Source organism: Chionomys nivalis, chromosome 1 (assembly GCF_950005125.1).
Source record: "Chionomys nivalis chromosome 1, mChiNiv1.1, whole genome shotgun sequence".
NCBI lineage: Eukaryota > Metazoa > Chordata > Mammalia > Rodentia > Cricetidae > Chionomys > Chionomys nivalis.
Window position 1 is genome coordinate 63845610 of NC_080086.1, and position 16483 is coordinate 63862092.

At 44.1% G+C, this 16483-nt stretch overlaps 1 protein-coding gene across 3 annotated transcripts in view; it reads right to left on the reverse strand.

Annotated features, from left to right (window-relative positions):
- Positions 1-61: 61 nt before the first annotated feature.
- Aak1 (AP2 associated kinase 1) overlaps positions 62-16483 on the reverse strand; it is a 153580-nt gene continuing 137158 nt past the window's right edge. For 2 of the 3 annotated variants that reach the window (XM_057783080.1, XM_057783071.1), the window contains one exon: positions 62-7076. In XM_057783080.1, the coding sequence (XP_057639063.1) occupies positions 5950-7076 (1127 nt within the window). In that variant the 3' untranslated portion in view covers positions 62-5949. Of the gene's footprint in view, positions 7077-11509; positions 16133-16483 lie in introns of those variants that run through there. The other variant, XM_057783088.1, reaches the window with a different exon arrangement.

The following is a 16483-nucleotide window of genomic DNA, read 5'->3' on the forward strand; positions in this document are numbered from 1 at the left end:
AGGGCCCTTTCATCCATGGAAGATCCCACTTAAGAAAAAACACACCACTTAGTCATTTAATTAAGCTCATTTTAATAAAGAGTATAGGAATTTACAACCCAAACAATTATCCATAAAGACTATCAGATACATGATAGATCACACCCAGAGAGAACAACATAAATCCAACAGCCTGCAATGACAGGCATTACAAAAACTGCTGGGAATGACCTTCTGGTTTCCCCAAGATTGTTTGCAAGGTGAGGATGCCCGAGACCTGCTGACCTCAGCACTCCTTCCAGGCTGCTTACATATCCTCACTCAAGCAACTCCAAATACTGCCAGCAGAGGGTGCTCACCTTCCCTCCTCGAAATATGCATGGTCCTTGGCCTCTGTTATTTGGTTTCTGTTCCCTAAAAATGACATCAAATGTTCCATTCAAAATAACATCTTCAGGCCCTGTGGTGCAGGTCACCACTGTCCTCCCAGTGCCACCCACAAGAAGGCGCTTCCTTGGGAAGAATGCTCAAGCAATGGCTAGTCAACTCCCTCACCACAGATGTAAACAACTCCAATGCTAAATTTGGAGGTTTGGCGGAGGGGGAGGGAACTGAGTTGTGGTGCCAGCTGCCTGTGGTCCCTCCCCAGTCCTCTTCAGATAATTAACTGAAGGGCTGGAGTTAACCCCGCGAAGGAAGCAGGAGGATGCAGGTCTGGGCACACAGACACTGAGAAACCCTTCACACAAGAATCTTTGGTAGATTTGCAGAACACAGCAGGCACACCATTTCCAAAGGAAAATATTCTACTGTCTCCCATTACCTCAGAGTCAAAGTGCTGGAGACTGGACATGGGTCCTTGCAGTTTAAGCATGTGGTATCAGCCAACCATGACCTATTTTTGACTGACGCTGAAAAAACCATTCTGAAATTCCTTGCCAAAGGGAATCTGATCCCCTTTGTGTATATATACATGGTTCCACCACAAGGCAGCACAAGTAATGTTTACCATCAACTCAGAGCTGTGTAACACTTGCCTAAGCCAGAGGTTGAGGCTGCTGAACTATACTGACAAAACTAATGGAATTACAAGTTACAGAAACCTTGTAGGTAACAAGCCACATGTAGTTCATATTTAGCCTTTGTGTTTTGAGACAAGGTCTTGCTATGTAGCCCAAGCAGGCCTCGAACTCACAGTGAACCTCTTGCCTCATTACAGGCATGTGCCCCCATGACCAACACTTAGCTATTTTTGCTCTTCTAGAGTCCGCTCACATATGTACTCATTCTAGAGCTATGTAGGATCAGGGGGCAGAGCACCCTCTGGGCTACATCTCCAAAGAGGAAAACTGGGTCCTGCCAACCTTCCTCTGTCCTTGATTCTAGGGGAAGGTGAACCATTTCACTGTTAGATTGTCAAGGCTGGTCTGAATCCTAAAATGAGATTTTAGAGTAGCCACCGCAAGCTAGTGTGACAGTTCACCAGCCACTCATTAGTTGGGTCAAATAGGAGAAAGCTGAGGGAGGAGATTAAGGGAGAGTAGAAATGGGGAGTGGGGAGCACAAAGACCTCTGGGAACAGAACGGAAACAATTTACAACTAGACACTACTTTTTATTCTTAAGCATTTTGGAACCTTTTCTTTAGTGATATTTTATTAGGTTTTCAAGTGTTCTTGTGGTTAGAGCAAAACAAATATTGACTGACAAAGGTTATCACTCAAATGACATGATTTCACTTACAACCCCCCAGTGTTTAATCTTTTAGTGAAGTACTGGAAGGCTCGCAAACAGGGTGGCCATGGAAAGTGTCGAGATGCTCCCGCCTTCTTCCGCTGGACTCCTGCAAACTACCTGTCATCAAAACGTTTGATTCTGATTAAAAAAATGCTGTAACCAGCAGCTGTTTGGGAGTTGACTGCTATGTGTTCTAAAGGTTGAATGCAAAGGACACAGCAGGGAGCAACATCTCTTTACAGTTGAGGGACCCAAATGGACTCCACTGGAAGTTGCCCGTTCCTGTTGGAGAGAGCACTGCATTTCCTCCTCTTAAGTTTCCTATTTGAAGTAATGTGTACATATCACACAATCTGATACATGTTTTGGTTATTTTCATTTACAGAATAAAAATACAGAATTTCTTATCATCAGATCACTCTAATATTTTATGCACCAGTGAAGAGTGGCTGAAAACACTGACAAGCACATGGTCCAACACTTACTAAATATACAACAGGCCACAAAGACAGCATTCTGTTGAATGTTTAGAAGATCTGTTACCAGATGAAATTGAGATACAACATGAGTTAGTGAGTAGAAGACGGTTCGGTTAGCACACCTGTGTGCACACAGACACACAACACACACACTGGGGCCTGCACCAGTACACAGGTCTTCAACCCTACCAGTGAGCCAAGACAAAACAACCTGTATGAACTAAAATTTGCTTTCAGAACCAACTTTCCTCACTTCCATGGCTAGATTGTTCACCATCACATGATGAACAATTTGTGTGCTCTCTCTTGTCTCCTGGTACTGGAGTAAATCCAGCGGTTGCACATGCTAGGTAAACATTCTACCACTTAAATACAAAACCAGCCCTCTTTAAATTTCAGTATTAAGGTCCTGCTGAGCTGCTCAGGCTGGTCTTGATTTGAACTCACAATTGTTTTGCCCCGGTCTCCCAAGTATTGGGATCGTAGGTGTGCCTGCTACAGATGTTCACTTCTTATTTATTTATTTTTTTTGGCGCTAAACCATGGATTTGGCGCTAAAGAGCTGTATTGTAAACCTAAGAAATTAGTGAGACATTTTCCAGGACACATAAGCTAGCTCAGTTAACAGTGTTCATTAGTCAGCTGACAGGGAAGAACCCAGAGGCTCACTGTGCCAGGCTCCACCTCTGAGCTATGTCCTCGGTTGACCACATCATTCAGGAGTTCATTAGTGCATGATCTAAAGATATTCTGACTCATCTCTTTCTACTGAGTCAAAAGTTCACAATTTTCTGTGTTTCCTATGAAATATACAAAGCGACTACCACACAGCGGAAATTAAGACAAAGTACAGTACTTCACTGACACTGTTCCTCTTCCTTATTATTAAACTGTTAGGGTATGCCCACTGGCAATTTACAACTGATTCACAGACTTTACGCACTCCTAATTCCCCGTGAAACAAACTTTCCAGATTTCCACTCAGGATGGCATCCCACCAGGACACCTGATCATTCAATTGCACACTGATCCTGTAATCCAGACTTTTCCTTCAGAACTCACGAGTTGGCTAGTCTCTTGTCAGATTTCCTTCGCAAAGTGCCACAGAGGAGAAGACAAGCTGCACGTGGTCACACTCACTCCTGAGGAAAAGACGACAGGTAGACTTCCTACTCGGTAGATGAAAAAGGCCTCAAGCCCACACTTCACAAACAATTCAACTATATAAAATAAGGAGTGCATGATTTTATTCTAATTTGGACCTTGTGAATTAAAATGACTGTAGGATTAGATGGAGTGATACAGTAATCAAAGTTAGGACAGTCTGCAGCACGGTTACGAAGCTGATGCTGACCTTGCATTCTGAAATTTCTATTCATGAGATGGGTCCTTGTATGTTGCCAAAGCTGGCCTTGAGCTGCTAGGCTCAGGCTGTCCTGTCTCAGCCTTCTAAGCAGCTGGGTCTACAGGTCTATGCTGCAACCTGGAAAGAGCTTGTGACATCAAGTGAGAACCCTGTCTAAACAGTCCCATCCCATTTACACATGCCTTTGAGGACTTCTCCTGAAAACAAGTGTGGGAAGATTGGTCGCAAAATTCCGTGTATATTTCCAAACTACTCATTTAACAGATAGACCAGTTTGTATCCACTAGTATTCAAAACATTCAAAAATATTAACTGAGAAAGCAAATTCAGTAAAGTTAGGCTTTACTGAAGTGTAAGGCAGGTTTCTGGTGGGGGCGGGGACCCTGACACACTGCCTGTTATTTAAACAGGTGGAGAATACCAAAAAGAGAAGCACTAACAAAAGCTCCCTTTCACCCTCTTAAGACAAGCTTTCGCTCACTGGCTGGCCTGAATCTTGCTATGTAGACAAGGCTGACTTTAAATTCACAGATTTCCACCTGTCTCTGCCTCACAAGTTCTGAGGTTAAGGTGCCTGCCACCACACCAGGCAAAAAGTAACCATTTTTATGTTAACTGCCAAGAGTCCTGGGCTTTATTCTATTATTTCTGGGTTATTTCTAAGTGTACTGAGGACAGAACCCAGGGTATGATGCATACAAAGCATGTATTCTTCCACCAAGTTGTACAACCAGACCCTGACTTTCAAATTTAAAGGACATCACAACTAAATGATTCCAAGTGCAGCCTGGCATTTAGGCTTCATTACTGGGTAAATTTTCAGTAATTCTTTTATTTTGGGGGACAGTCTCAGGTAGTCTAGGCTGGCCTTGAACCCCTTTCCTGCTTACAGGAGTATGCTCCCATGCCCAGCTCCTAGCAATTTTTCTATCACTAATCTAGCTTGATGAACTCTACAGAGTCCCCCGAACAAGTGGAGGAACTATGCCAGAAGCTGTAAGCACACACCCTGAGTATGGTGCAGGCTGTCTCCAAGAAACTCGGCTTCCTCAGCAGAAACCTCCTGCACAGTCACGGGCTTTCTTTTAAGGCACTAAATGAATGGTATGAAAACACAGGGATGAGTAGGAGCTTTCCAGAAATAAAAACGCGCTTCTGAAGACACAGCCAGTCACCTGTTCTACTTTAACATCTGAACGGAACAGCTAATTTAAACACCTGCAAGGACAGCTGACCAGCACTTCCTCATTTTCAACTTCTAGAGGCAACAGAGGTGTATGGGGAGAGTTTGGGGGAGGAAACAGGCAATACAGTTTGTGGCTTAGGGTCCTGATTAATGAATTTCATAACAAAGGTACCCAGGAAGGATTCCCAGTGACTGCAACACTAAAGATGCTCTTCCTCTGATGCCAGGGAAAAACAGAAGGACCAGTGACTTTTTTGGGTGGGAGGAGAGGGTGTTGAGATATGGTGGCCTGGAATTTAGTTTTAAGACCAGGTTAGCCTCTAACTTGTGGTAATTCTCCTGTCTCAGTTTTCTAAGAACTAGGATTACAAGCATGAGATACCATGTCCAGTTTTAGATATTTGATTTTTCAAAACCAGGTAAATGGAATTTTAAAAATTCATTCTGAAACCTCATTTTCAACAGAATTGCCCCATATGGTCCAACAACTTCAATTTTACCATGAGAAAAAAAAATGCAAATAAAGCCAAGGTTCAAGTCAGGTCAACAGGCAAATACAAGGAAATGATTGGATAATGGAGGTAGGCATGGCGGTTTCACTCTAAAAAGTCTAAAAAGTGAACTGTGGGAAGGCAGAGTGAGCTTTTCCCACCTGTGTGCTCTTCTGCATGACAGAGAATCTGAGCCACATCGTGCACACAGGCCAGCTTGGCTCGTATAGACTCAGTGACAGATCCCAGAATCCCGAGAGCTGCGGCGCTGCAGGAGTGGATAATGAGGAGCTGAAGGACGGACTTTTTCAGATGTGTGGTGGTTTATATTGCTGGTCTTCTTCCTAGAAATCTCTGTTCCAAGAGCATCGTTGAGTGCTGGGATTCATCTTTACTCTTTGATACAGGCACCTCCCCACAGGAGCTGCTGGCCTTCAAAGCTGTGGTGTAATACAGCCCCCGTTAACGGGGTAAAATATTCCTGGATTAAAAAGGTGTCTGGGCAGAAAAGAATCAGAGTTCAGAGTGCAGGTGGAATGCCTATATGAAGGAACAGCAATGCCAACAAGTCCAGAAATGAGCATAAACAAAAGCAGGAGCTCTGAGGCAGGGACTGCAAGGTCACAGTGGCTACTCCCTGAAAGGCCAGCCAGGAGTGGTGTGATAGATGTTGGTGGGGTAGGTGGAGGAAGGCCACAGGCTGGTCTCGTGCCTACGGTTTCTGTTTGCCTGCTTTTGACGGAAAGGGCGCTAAAGAGAAAGGGTCGGCGGCAGGCAGCTCTGTAGTCCTGGAGGACAGAGATGTGACAGACACAGAGCCAGTTAGCAACTGCTTATTGCTCTGTGAAACAATCTTGTAGGCAGCGATGGGCTGAGCTTCTGGACTTGGCTCATCTTCTGGGCTATAGTGTCGGGAATATTTGGATAAAGCCTGGGGGCGGAATGGCTTACCAGCCATAGGCCCGGAGAAGGCTTCTTTCTGGGACTGCAGTCCTCTGTTTCTGTCAGTAGGATGACCCCCAGATTCCAGGGGAGATCCCCGGGGAGAGCTGCTGTCAAAATGGTCTGCCACCTGGACAGAGTGGGAGGGGAGACCGGCCTGCTGTGCAAAGCCAGTCACAGGATACTGCACCTGGGCAGGGGGGTACATGGCTCTATCACGGCCTGGAAGCAGGAGCCCTTCACTGGGCTGACTAAGGCTGGCCTGCACCAGCAAATCCTGTGAGGAGCCCTGCACAGCCAGTAACTCCTCCACGCTCCTCTTCTTGGTAAAAGGAGCTCTGGAGAACACATCCACCTCCTCTGTCTGGGAAGGAGCTATACTGCCCTTGGAGACAAAAGGGGCTTTGGAGAAAATGTCCACGTCATCGGCCGGAACCAGCGAGCTCCTGAAGGGGGCTGTGGCAAAGGCATCGGGCTCTCCGAGACCATCTGAGGCCTGCTGGTTGGCTGGCAAGAATTGGCTCTTTTTCCCGCCTTGTCCCCCCTTTTCTGGCTCAGCAGACACTCCGGGCTCAGTGAACAGGGTGGCTTCTCCCAGCTTCCCCTGAGGAGGTCTGCAGCTCTCATCCTCCTCTTCAGACTCCAGAAGGAGAGGCCGAGACCCGCTGCAGTCCAACACGTCCCCCTCCAGGTCAGTGCCCTCCTCCTCGCTGCTGTGGAAGGAGCTATGGCTGGAAGGGTCCTCTCGGGCCAGGGGGTCAGACTCTAAGGTGCTCTGAGTCTTTGTTCCAGAAATTCTGCAGGGCTCTGGATGGAGGGCGAGGCCTTTGGCACCCACAGGTTCTTTAAAGTGCTCTACAGTAACTACAGGACAAGGACTGGGTTCTCTCTGGAGACCTAGAAAAGCATAAAATTTAGAATTAATGTGGAGGCTGGGTCAAAACTTTCTGGAACATTTAATGGTCAACCGAGGAAGATACATTGTGGAATCAAATGATAGATGTTGAAAATGGAAAAACAGAAAAATAAAAAGTCAAGCAAGGTAAATGCACACAGACTGAAGACACAACCACCATCTCACACTTTGGACCATGATAGACACAATGAGCAGGAAAGGTGGAAATGTTAGGCACACAGACATTCAGGGCAACTAGGTAACACTCCTACTTGCAGGCCAGGCACAGACACCTGCTCTACCTGTCTCAGAGCCAAACGGAAACAAGTTCAGTCACTCCTCTCCACATAAGTCAGACAGTCTGGGGCTATGGAGAACCACTGCCCGCGGATGAACGGAACTCCATGTGCGGAAAGACAGCCCCTCTGACAGGCAGAACTCGGCTGTCAGTAAATGCATGCTTACTTGATGACACACTGCAAACAGTGCTCACAGAGCACTTGGTGTCTGATTCAAATATGGAGGGTACTTTCTGAGTCATACTAGATGACATCAACTTTAGCTGGATTGGCCCTAGAATTTTGTTTTTAGTGTCCCAAGTTAACAATGGTCTCTGATTAATGAATCTGCCATAAGTTCTTTATGCAGAAATACTAGCAAACTCCAATGTCCTAACCCAAGTGGTAATGTAGGTAGAGGTGCCTCTGGGTGCTCTGGCATTTAAATCAAATAGACAATTATCAGAATGCAATAGAGCTTACCTTCCAAGAAATATTAGCAGGTTAGAAGTATGTCATTGGGCACATGTTAGCAAGAGGGTAGGAAAAAGGCATATGTAACTAAGCAAGAAGAATCCAGAGAAAGGGTGGGTGGGGGTGGGGTGTAAAGGGCAAAATATATTTCACTATGGGCTCAAAAAAGACATACCACCAGAATGTCCCAACCCACCAGGATACTAACTATTGGACGTCCCCTCCCGACAGGGCCCCCTCCCTCCGGTGAGTACCTTACCAGGCAGGGATTTCTGCTACATACTGCCCTCTACTAACATTCTCGCTTCAACTAAGCACACAGCACAGAGGAAGGGGCCACAAAGTTGGTTTATTGGAAAACCAGTCACTTAGCGAGAATTTACACTGTAGAGAACACAAAGAGGGGGTTGAGCATTTTATTAAAAGACACTATTCAAAAAAAGAAAAGAAAAAGAAAAAAGGGAAGAAAAAAAGACACTATACAAAAATACCATTTTCCTGAATCCTGTAACTTATTTTAAAGAAGTGCTTCATTTTAATCAGCTGACAATAAAAAATTTCTAGAAGGTTTTCCCCCTTGCTGTTATTTCCTTTTCTAATAGTTTGGACACAATAAATTCTGAACTCAAAATTTAAGTTGAATTGTTTGGTACAGTGTGGCTTTTAAAATAGTATTTGAAGAATGTGATTTTGAAGAGAATGAAGTTTCCTTGCATTGTAAGTCTAATGCATGTAGTCAAGTGTTGATATAGAAACCAGAAGAGAATGAAAACTTCCTGCTCGCTCACAGGGTATATGGACATAACCCTAATTTCCCAAGCAAGAGAACTGAGATTAGATTTATCTCAGAGATACCCAGCTAACAACTTCTGTGAGAGAACTAAATTGAGGGGGAAAAGAAAGAACCACTAATTTTCAAAATAAAACTCACCGAGAAATATAAGAGAGTCCTGAGAGTCCACAGGCTATTTCTTCTTCTATATGTTAGTCCATAGCCTCCACTGACAAAACTAAGGTGCATTTCCTCTCCTTTCCAAAACTACCTGAATGTTGTTGCTTTACACCGGCTATGCAGTAGAGAAAGCGACCTTTCACACAGAGGGATAAAAGTTAAGTGAAGCCAGTGCTGGCTCCTGGTAATATACAGACCCATCTGATAATGACACTGCCTTTACTGTAGCCAGTGCTGGCTCCTGGTAATATACAGACCCATCTGATAATGACACTGCTTTTACTGTAGTCAGTGCTGGCTCCTGGTAATATACCCATCTGATAATAACCCTGCTTTTACTGTAGTCAGTGATTTGAAGGAACTGAACTTGGATTCATTCAAACCAAGTCATGTACAGACTGCAAATGGCATCTATCTCCCTAGAGACTCAGGGCCTGATGCCTTCAATGCTAGATTACATTCTGAGAGCTATGAGGTAGTCACAATGGGACAAGAAGAACATGCCCACCCCATGCAAACTGCTTCTGTCAAGTAGTAGGCTTTGAGTCAAGAACCCAGGAGAAAATCCACCAACTTAGGACCCCTTTGAATTTTGAAGTGAATAGTAAGACATTTTATATTTAAAATACCAACAGCTTTTAAAAGTTCAGAATCAGCCGGGTGGTGGTGCCAGCCCATGTCTTTAATCCCAGCACTCAGGAGGCAGAGGCAGGCGGATCTCTGTGAGTTCGAGGTCAGCCTAGTCTACAAGAACTAGTTCCAGGACAGGCTCCAAAGCTACAGAGAAACCCTGTCTCAAAAAACAAACAAACAAACAAACTGAAACAAAGTTCAGAATCAACTGGGTGTGGTGGCACATGCTTTAATCCGGGCACTCAGAAAGCCAAGGAAGATGGATCTCTGTATGGCCGAGGCCAGCCTGATCTATACAGTCAGTTATAGAGTGAGAACTTGCTTAAAAAAAAAAAAAAAGAAAGGTTGGAGTTATAAAACACCACAACATCAAGTCTGAAAGAAGCACCAGTCTCTCACTGTTTAAAAGAAAGATCACAGCTATTTCCTCCATCTCATTATGAATCTTCTTCAGGCTGGAAAAGCACATCTAATGGGGCTTTCCTGAAAAGCCTGTCTCCCAACCTTTCTCGGAGGTGAACTGTGACTAAGGTAGAGTGACCAGGCCTAGCACTTTGATGGCCAAAGAAATACTAAAGAATATGGAGGCCCTACATGCCTACGTGACTCCAGAGAGACCTGATGGTGGCAGTAGGGAAACAACAGAGTTCGGGGAAGATTCATAACTCTTCCTGGCAGTGAGAGGTATGGCTGTCACTCACTTTAGTGTTTGAATGTGCAGTGAAACGGCCTTGAGCCAACGGCAGACTACCTCTGAAGCAGCCCACCTCCTAGGGATCCACCCAACTTACCCTCATGCCTTGGTCGAGTAATATGGCTATCAATGACAACCACAGCAGATACTTTGTAAGCAAAGAACTTAAAAAAAAAAAAAAACCAAACTAGCCTGTTCTCCTAGTCCAGGACTTGGCCTCAGAGTGTACAAGGCTTCTGTTTATCATGAGGCATTCTCTTATAATTCCCTCAAACTGGGTTATGTCTCCTTTTGTTTTCAAAACTTCTAGAAATTACTCCATCTGGCTTCATTTTGAGTAAGTTAACACAAATTTCAGTAGAACTTGCATACCCTAGGGAATTATCCTCACCATTCCCTGAATTATCCCAGAAGTCAAAGTGGACTTTCTTGAGGATGACTGACCCCCAAATGCTATCTTACTGACAGTGTGGTCATCAGAGTGCTCTCTAGAGAAGCAAAATCTAAGATTAGAAAAAAATTGTTATTACTGTGTGTGCACACATAAGCATGTGCCTCAGTTCTCAAGTAGAGGTCACAGGACAGTTTGCACAAGTCAATCCTCTCCTTCCACCCCATGGGCTCCATTAGGCTTGGCACAGGCACTTTTACCCAAAGAGTCATCTGGTTGGCCCCAAATCTGAAATTTAAATTTCAGGCTGGATACTCTTTAGTGTAGTATGTGTACATTGTAACAGAAATAATGGTGACAGGAAACATCAGTGACAAATTCTTGTCACAGTTCTGAAGTAACGGCTCGGGTGTCTCATACACGCAGAGACTGAAAAGCACCCTGATGAGATGTGCGGCATCAGTTGAAATTTGGTGTCTCAGAACCAAACGCAGGAACCACGGTCGCAGTAGCCTGTAGTTCCCACAACCTTCAGTGTTCATCATGAGCTTGAGCATCTGCTTATCCCTTATACTAGGCAGCAGCAGGAAAGCCCACAACTGGATGCCAGGCAGAATAAAAGAAAGCATTTCTCACTGGGCATAAATATATTCTTGCCATCCTAGTGTTTAATTCAATTAGCCTAGGTGGATGAAAGACTAAATTAGAGGAGGGCAGCTGCAAATCGGTGCCATTCTGTCACCTAGGTACGGCCCTGGCTAATGTGTGTTTGCAGGTTTCTCATTCTTGACCATAAGGTTCTTCATTCTCTAAGATGGTCATAGCTCATCAAACCTAGGGACATCTCACAGGTGTCCACTGTCCCTTCCTCAGGACATCTTGCACAGCTGCCCATACTTTTCTAGTCCCTGGTATTTGCAGCCACTAAAGAATGTGCTCAAGTTCTTGTTATATTTCTGCAAGAATATAACAGCTACCTTAAGCTATTTATACATCTAAACATCATGCACTCGTTTGAACAGATAAAAGCTTTATTCCTCTGTATGTTTACATAAGAAATTTGTTTACAGACTTATTTATACAATACTCGCGAAGCAGTGTTCGTCTTTCACATTTTACTGCACAAGATAGCTTCATTACATCACTCTGCTCTAAGGTAAGAACCCATCCAGGGGACAACGGCGTGTACAACAAGGCAGAAGAGAATACCCACCGACGTGAATTCAGGACACTGCATCAAAGTGAGAACCAAGGAAGGACTTCCCTCCTAGCCACTGTCACCCTTTGGGAACTCTGCATGAGTTAGCATTACCCAAGCAGCCTCCAGGCCTTCTCAGTGAAAGGAAACCCAGGGGAAACTACATAGGATATCTTGTTACAGACTGAAATGAAGGCCATCAGGGATTCATTCAGTTCACAAAAGCAAAGCACATCCAACTTGGGGAACATTATCATTGTGGAAAGGAGAGGTCTAATTTTGCACTGGTAAAATTAGTCTCTAGAGAGGGATAGAAATTAGTTTGCAGTATCTGAAGTGTTTCACTAAACACCCACTCTAAACATTCGATCAGGCAGCCTCTGATTTACTTAACTCAGTCTTCTGGGTGATGCTGCCATTCACAACCCCAAACTCCACGACAGTGACAACAGACCAGGAAGGTTAAAGACTCTTGATGCCAGAGGAACCTTGTTACAGATTTTGGCTCGGCCTAGGGTGTCTACAGCATTTATTTGTTCCCTGAGCATGGGCCCCTATGCCCATCACAAAGGTCTCCTCATTCCCAGGGCACTGCTGAAGACAGAACTAATCCTGACCTGAGGGAAGACTATGCTGGTTTGAATCAAAATGCTTACACTGAAAATGAGACCTGCAAACCACAAAATATCACATCTTAAGAAAAAACAGGTTCCCTTTTGGTTTGTTTTCTTCCAGTTATTAGAAATCCAAGTTCTAGAACTCCAATTTGATCAGGAGGAGTCACGAACAACGTGAAATGTCAATGAGCACAGTGACAACCTCTTTCAGAGGAGTTTTAAAAACCTGTATCTTTAAATTTCCTAAAGACCAGGGAACTGAAAACCTTCCCTTCCTCAGTGTTGGTGAAATCTCTCTCAGTTCTGAAGTCTTCTCTAGGAACTGCCTATGGAGTTTCAATCTGATAAGAGTGATCTTGTGTTTGGAATACGCAGTGCTCCTCTGAGGCAGAGGTGTCGGAGAGAAAACATAAGAAAGAATATACTTGTGGATGCTGTGAGTGAGGGTACTAAGAAAACAGCTATATTCTTTCTACCTTATCTGGCGATGTTATGTCTAAGGACAAGAGCTTAAAAACAACTCAGATGATACTGGCCTGCCTTGCTAGGATTAGCATTCACTTCCCAAGCAAAATATGTTTCCAAGAGGGAACAATCAAACACACAGAACACTTCTGATCTGTCTACTTCAGGGATCATTGTAACAATTACAATACTACTTCGAAGTGACTGCTTAAACCTCATCTCCTCTGAGGATCGTATTTGTAGAAACTTTAGGAATTAAATTTGGTTATCTGGGGGGAGGGATACCAATTTGTGATACTTTCTGGTACAGTAATTACTTCCACTCAGCAGAGAGAATAAAAAATATGCACATTGTATTTGCCTATATTTAAACACAGATTAAAATAATAGAAATGTCCGGATTCTGTTTTACTCTAATAGGTAAGAATGTGTGTGCTTAATATTACAGAAGGAAAATCTATCTCCAAACTTTCAATGATGTGGGCTTTTATCCAGGTAACAGCAAGTAGCAACAAGATTAAAAACTGCTCATTCTAATCCTCTGTGAGTAAATGCTGGAGAAAGCTGTAGGAATGGCAAGAGCACAGAAGTTCCTGAAGGACATCCGGATTATATGACCCTTCATAGTCCTTCTAAATACAACACCATAACAATGCCATGCTTCTACTGACTCAAACATTACCTATCCAAAACCATCCTGGGTAAAAATCCAATACCAGTTCTGAGGGGTAAAATGCCTGTTCAAGGTCATAAGCCAGGGTCTGGACCACCCTGCCTTCATCAGTCAGGTCCACAACAGTGAGATGAAGTAAATGAACTAGTGGACAGTCTCTGAAGCCCCTCGTATAGCAGTCTCCTTCTATGCATCTCCAGTTACCACACACCATGCTCTTCTTAAGCCACTCCCTCAGTTTAGGACGATGCAAAGGAAGGCTGTGCTGACCAAGTTACTAGAATGTATTTCTCAACAGGAAGCCTAAGCCTTACTCCTGAAGATCAGCCTAGGTCTCCTGTCAATGTCTCACCCAGATGTTACCATCTTCCTTGGAGAGAGTCTGTTGGTTTTCGTTAGTGTCTCCATTAAGCCTCACTGAGCCAAATGACTACACAATATATCTCAATATAATTACGGGTGACGCATGAAAGAATGGTTTAGAGACACTTAACCTAATTTCTAGACTGCACTCTTCATGATTGCAATTAAACTGAGAAAGTAGACATTTCATTATATTGCTAACATTTTCATGAGAAAAAAATATAAAAACACAGACCTAAAACATTAGCCTTATTTAAAAATAAACATTTCCTTCATTAGTTTATACATTCTTTCTATGTCCAGCAAAGAGGACACAACCATTTCCTGTCCACCAAGGGGGTAATCAAGTCCTGCTTCCCTGCAGCTCACTGTGAAGAGCTCGTCGTGACATCTCCTTCATCCTCAGCTGCGCACTGTGCCTCGCTCACCAGTGGAAACCACGTCTTCTAGCACAGGCCTTTCCTCAGCTCATCTAGGTTCAGCTGGCACAGGAAGGATTTAAAGTCAGAAGGAAGACTGAGCGTCCACTCTCCCTGCTGCCACACTGCTGGAGACAAGGGTGGCCCCCCAGAGGGCAGGCCTGCAGGCTCCTGCTGTTGGTTCTCCACCACTTAAAGTGCAAATGTGAGCAAGAAACAAAGCAGTAGTAGAGAACAAGCAGAGAGATCCGGGGTTTTACCTGTACAGATTAGCCCTGGAGGATGGCATCGAGGAACGGGTTCTCTGTGACCACTCCTCTTCCACAGGGGAAGTTTACAAAAGCTCTCAGCATAAGGAAATGAAACACATCTTGATGAGTAAGCCCACGGGGGTGACGGGGGAGCATGTGGTGCGAGTGCAGGGTCTTTATTTAAATCTATGAATAACAGTAGTTAGTGAAGAGCTACTCTTTGTTTGGTTTTTGAACTCTAGGAAGCCAAGGAAAGCCAATTGCACATATTCCATCAGCGTCAGCCTTCTAGTTAAAACACCAGAGGAGGCGAGTGGCCACAGTCAGACTGTGCCCAGCACACTCATCTCTGATTATCTGAAAAAACAAACAAACAAACAAAAAAAAAAAACAAAAAAAAAACCATGCTTGTTCTACAGAGACAGAGGCCTGCTGAGAGCTTAGAGCAAGACATACACTCTACGTAAAACAGTTCCATGTGTTACACTATAGGTCTGCTATGTTGTATACAAGCAAAAGAGATCAAAACCCTGTACAGACACCTGATATCAGACTTGAAATGCCAAGTGGAAACAGAACTAGTCAGCATCTTCATTTATACACAATTTACAATATTTGATTTAAAATTAAAAAAATCACAAGAAAAATACATCTGTTTTTGCTACAATTCCTTCCCTTCCCCATCCACCCCCCACGAAAAGTCTCCTAGTGAAAGGTACCATGTTCCCACCACTCTCTTGTTTTGGTCTAATTCTGAGATCCCAGCTTGGGCCAGGTAACATGGAAGGATGGCAATGCTTAGTATTTCTATCACATACACATTTATTCAAGGATCTCAAGCACTTGCAGTCATGCCTCCAGATTTGAGAAATCACGATTCAATGGAAGTCAGATAGCTAGACAACTAGACATCTGGGAAGATTGCAAGAGCATAAGATCACTTGGCTCAGTCTACTACCAAAAATGGTCAAAGTTGGCTGGCTAGAGCTGAGCTCAATTTCTCTTCACAAACACAGCTTATTAGTTTTGTCCTGTTTAAACTGCACACCTGTCTCCAGACTACTGCCTGGGGGTAAGACCAGCCATAGCTGTCATGTCCTCATGATACTGCATCAGGATAAAAAGCAAGAATGGGCACACATTCATCAGCATCTGGGAGACGGGCTATAGGACTGACATGGGGCCATTCCTAGCAAGAATGAGACAAAGTGTCCGTTATGGGCTCAGTGACAGTCAAGCTTCTGAGTGGATTCCAGCAGAGGTGAAGCTCAGGGCAGCTAGCACTTGAGTTACAATAATGCTATTGAAGATGGGAAATGAGAAAACACAGCAAACTAACAAGAGGAGCCGGCCAAGGAACGAATCTGGAGGATCAAAGATTTTTCTTTCCTTATCATTTCTATAGGAGAAGGCAAGGGGTAGGAGAAGGGGCTTAAGGGCCCGTAATTTGCAGGTTTTTTTTTTTTTTAAAAAAATCATTTTTCTCATAACTCCGTAATGAAAATGTGTATTACGGCATGAAGGTTACAGAACTGCGTCTGCTATTGGCTCACGGCTACAGGTCTATGAGCTGATCCACCAGCAGCAAAGACCTGGCTAGGTTGGGAAGACTGGACTCAGAGCTCCCACTGCTGTTTCTAGAGTGCCCACCTGGAAGTGGAAAGATAGGATTCAGTACAAAACACAGAGGGTTAGGGTTAGATGTGCAGAGCAAGCAAAGGAGAAAAAGAAAAACCAAGAAATCCAGAGAAGTAACATTTCACATTTAAAAGTCTTACATGTTGATTTCTAAACATAACCACTGGCTAGCCACCACCTCCCACCAGAAGTTCATTCCAGGCACACCACAGTAGAGGCAGAACACTTCAGAGATGCCACTGGTGCCAAACCAACCCATTTGCCTAAGAAGTTCTGGCTGTCCACTAACCTCCCAACAGCAAGCCATATCCCTAAAAAGTACAGATCAATTCCTGCTTTGGGGAGAATTAGTTATTAGGATAC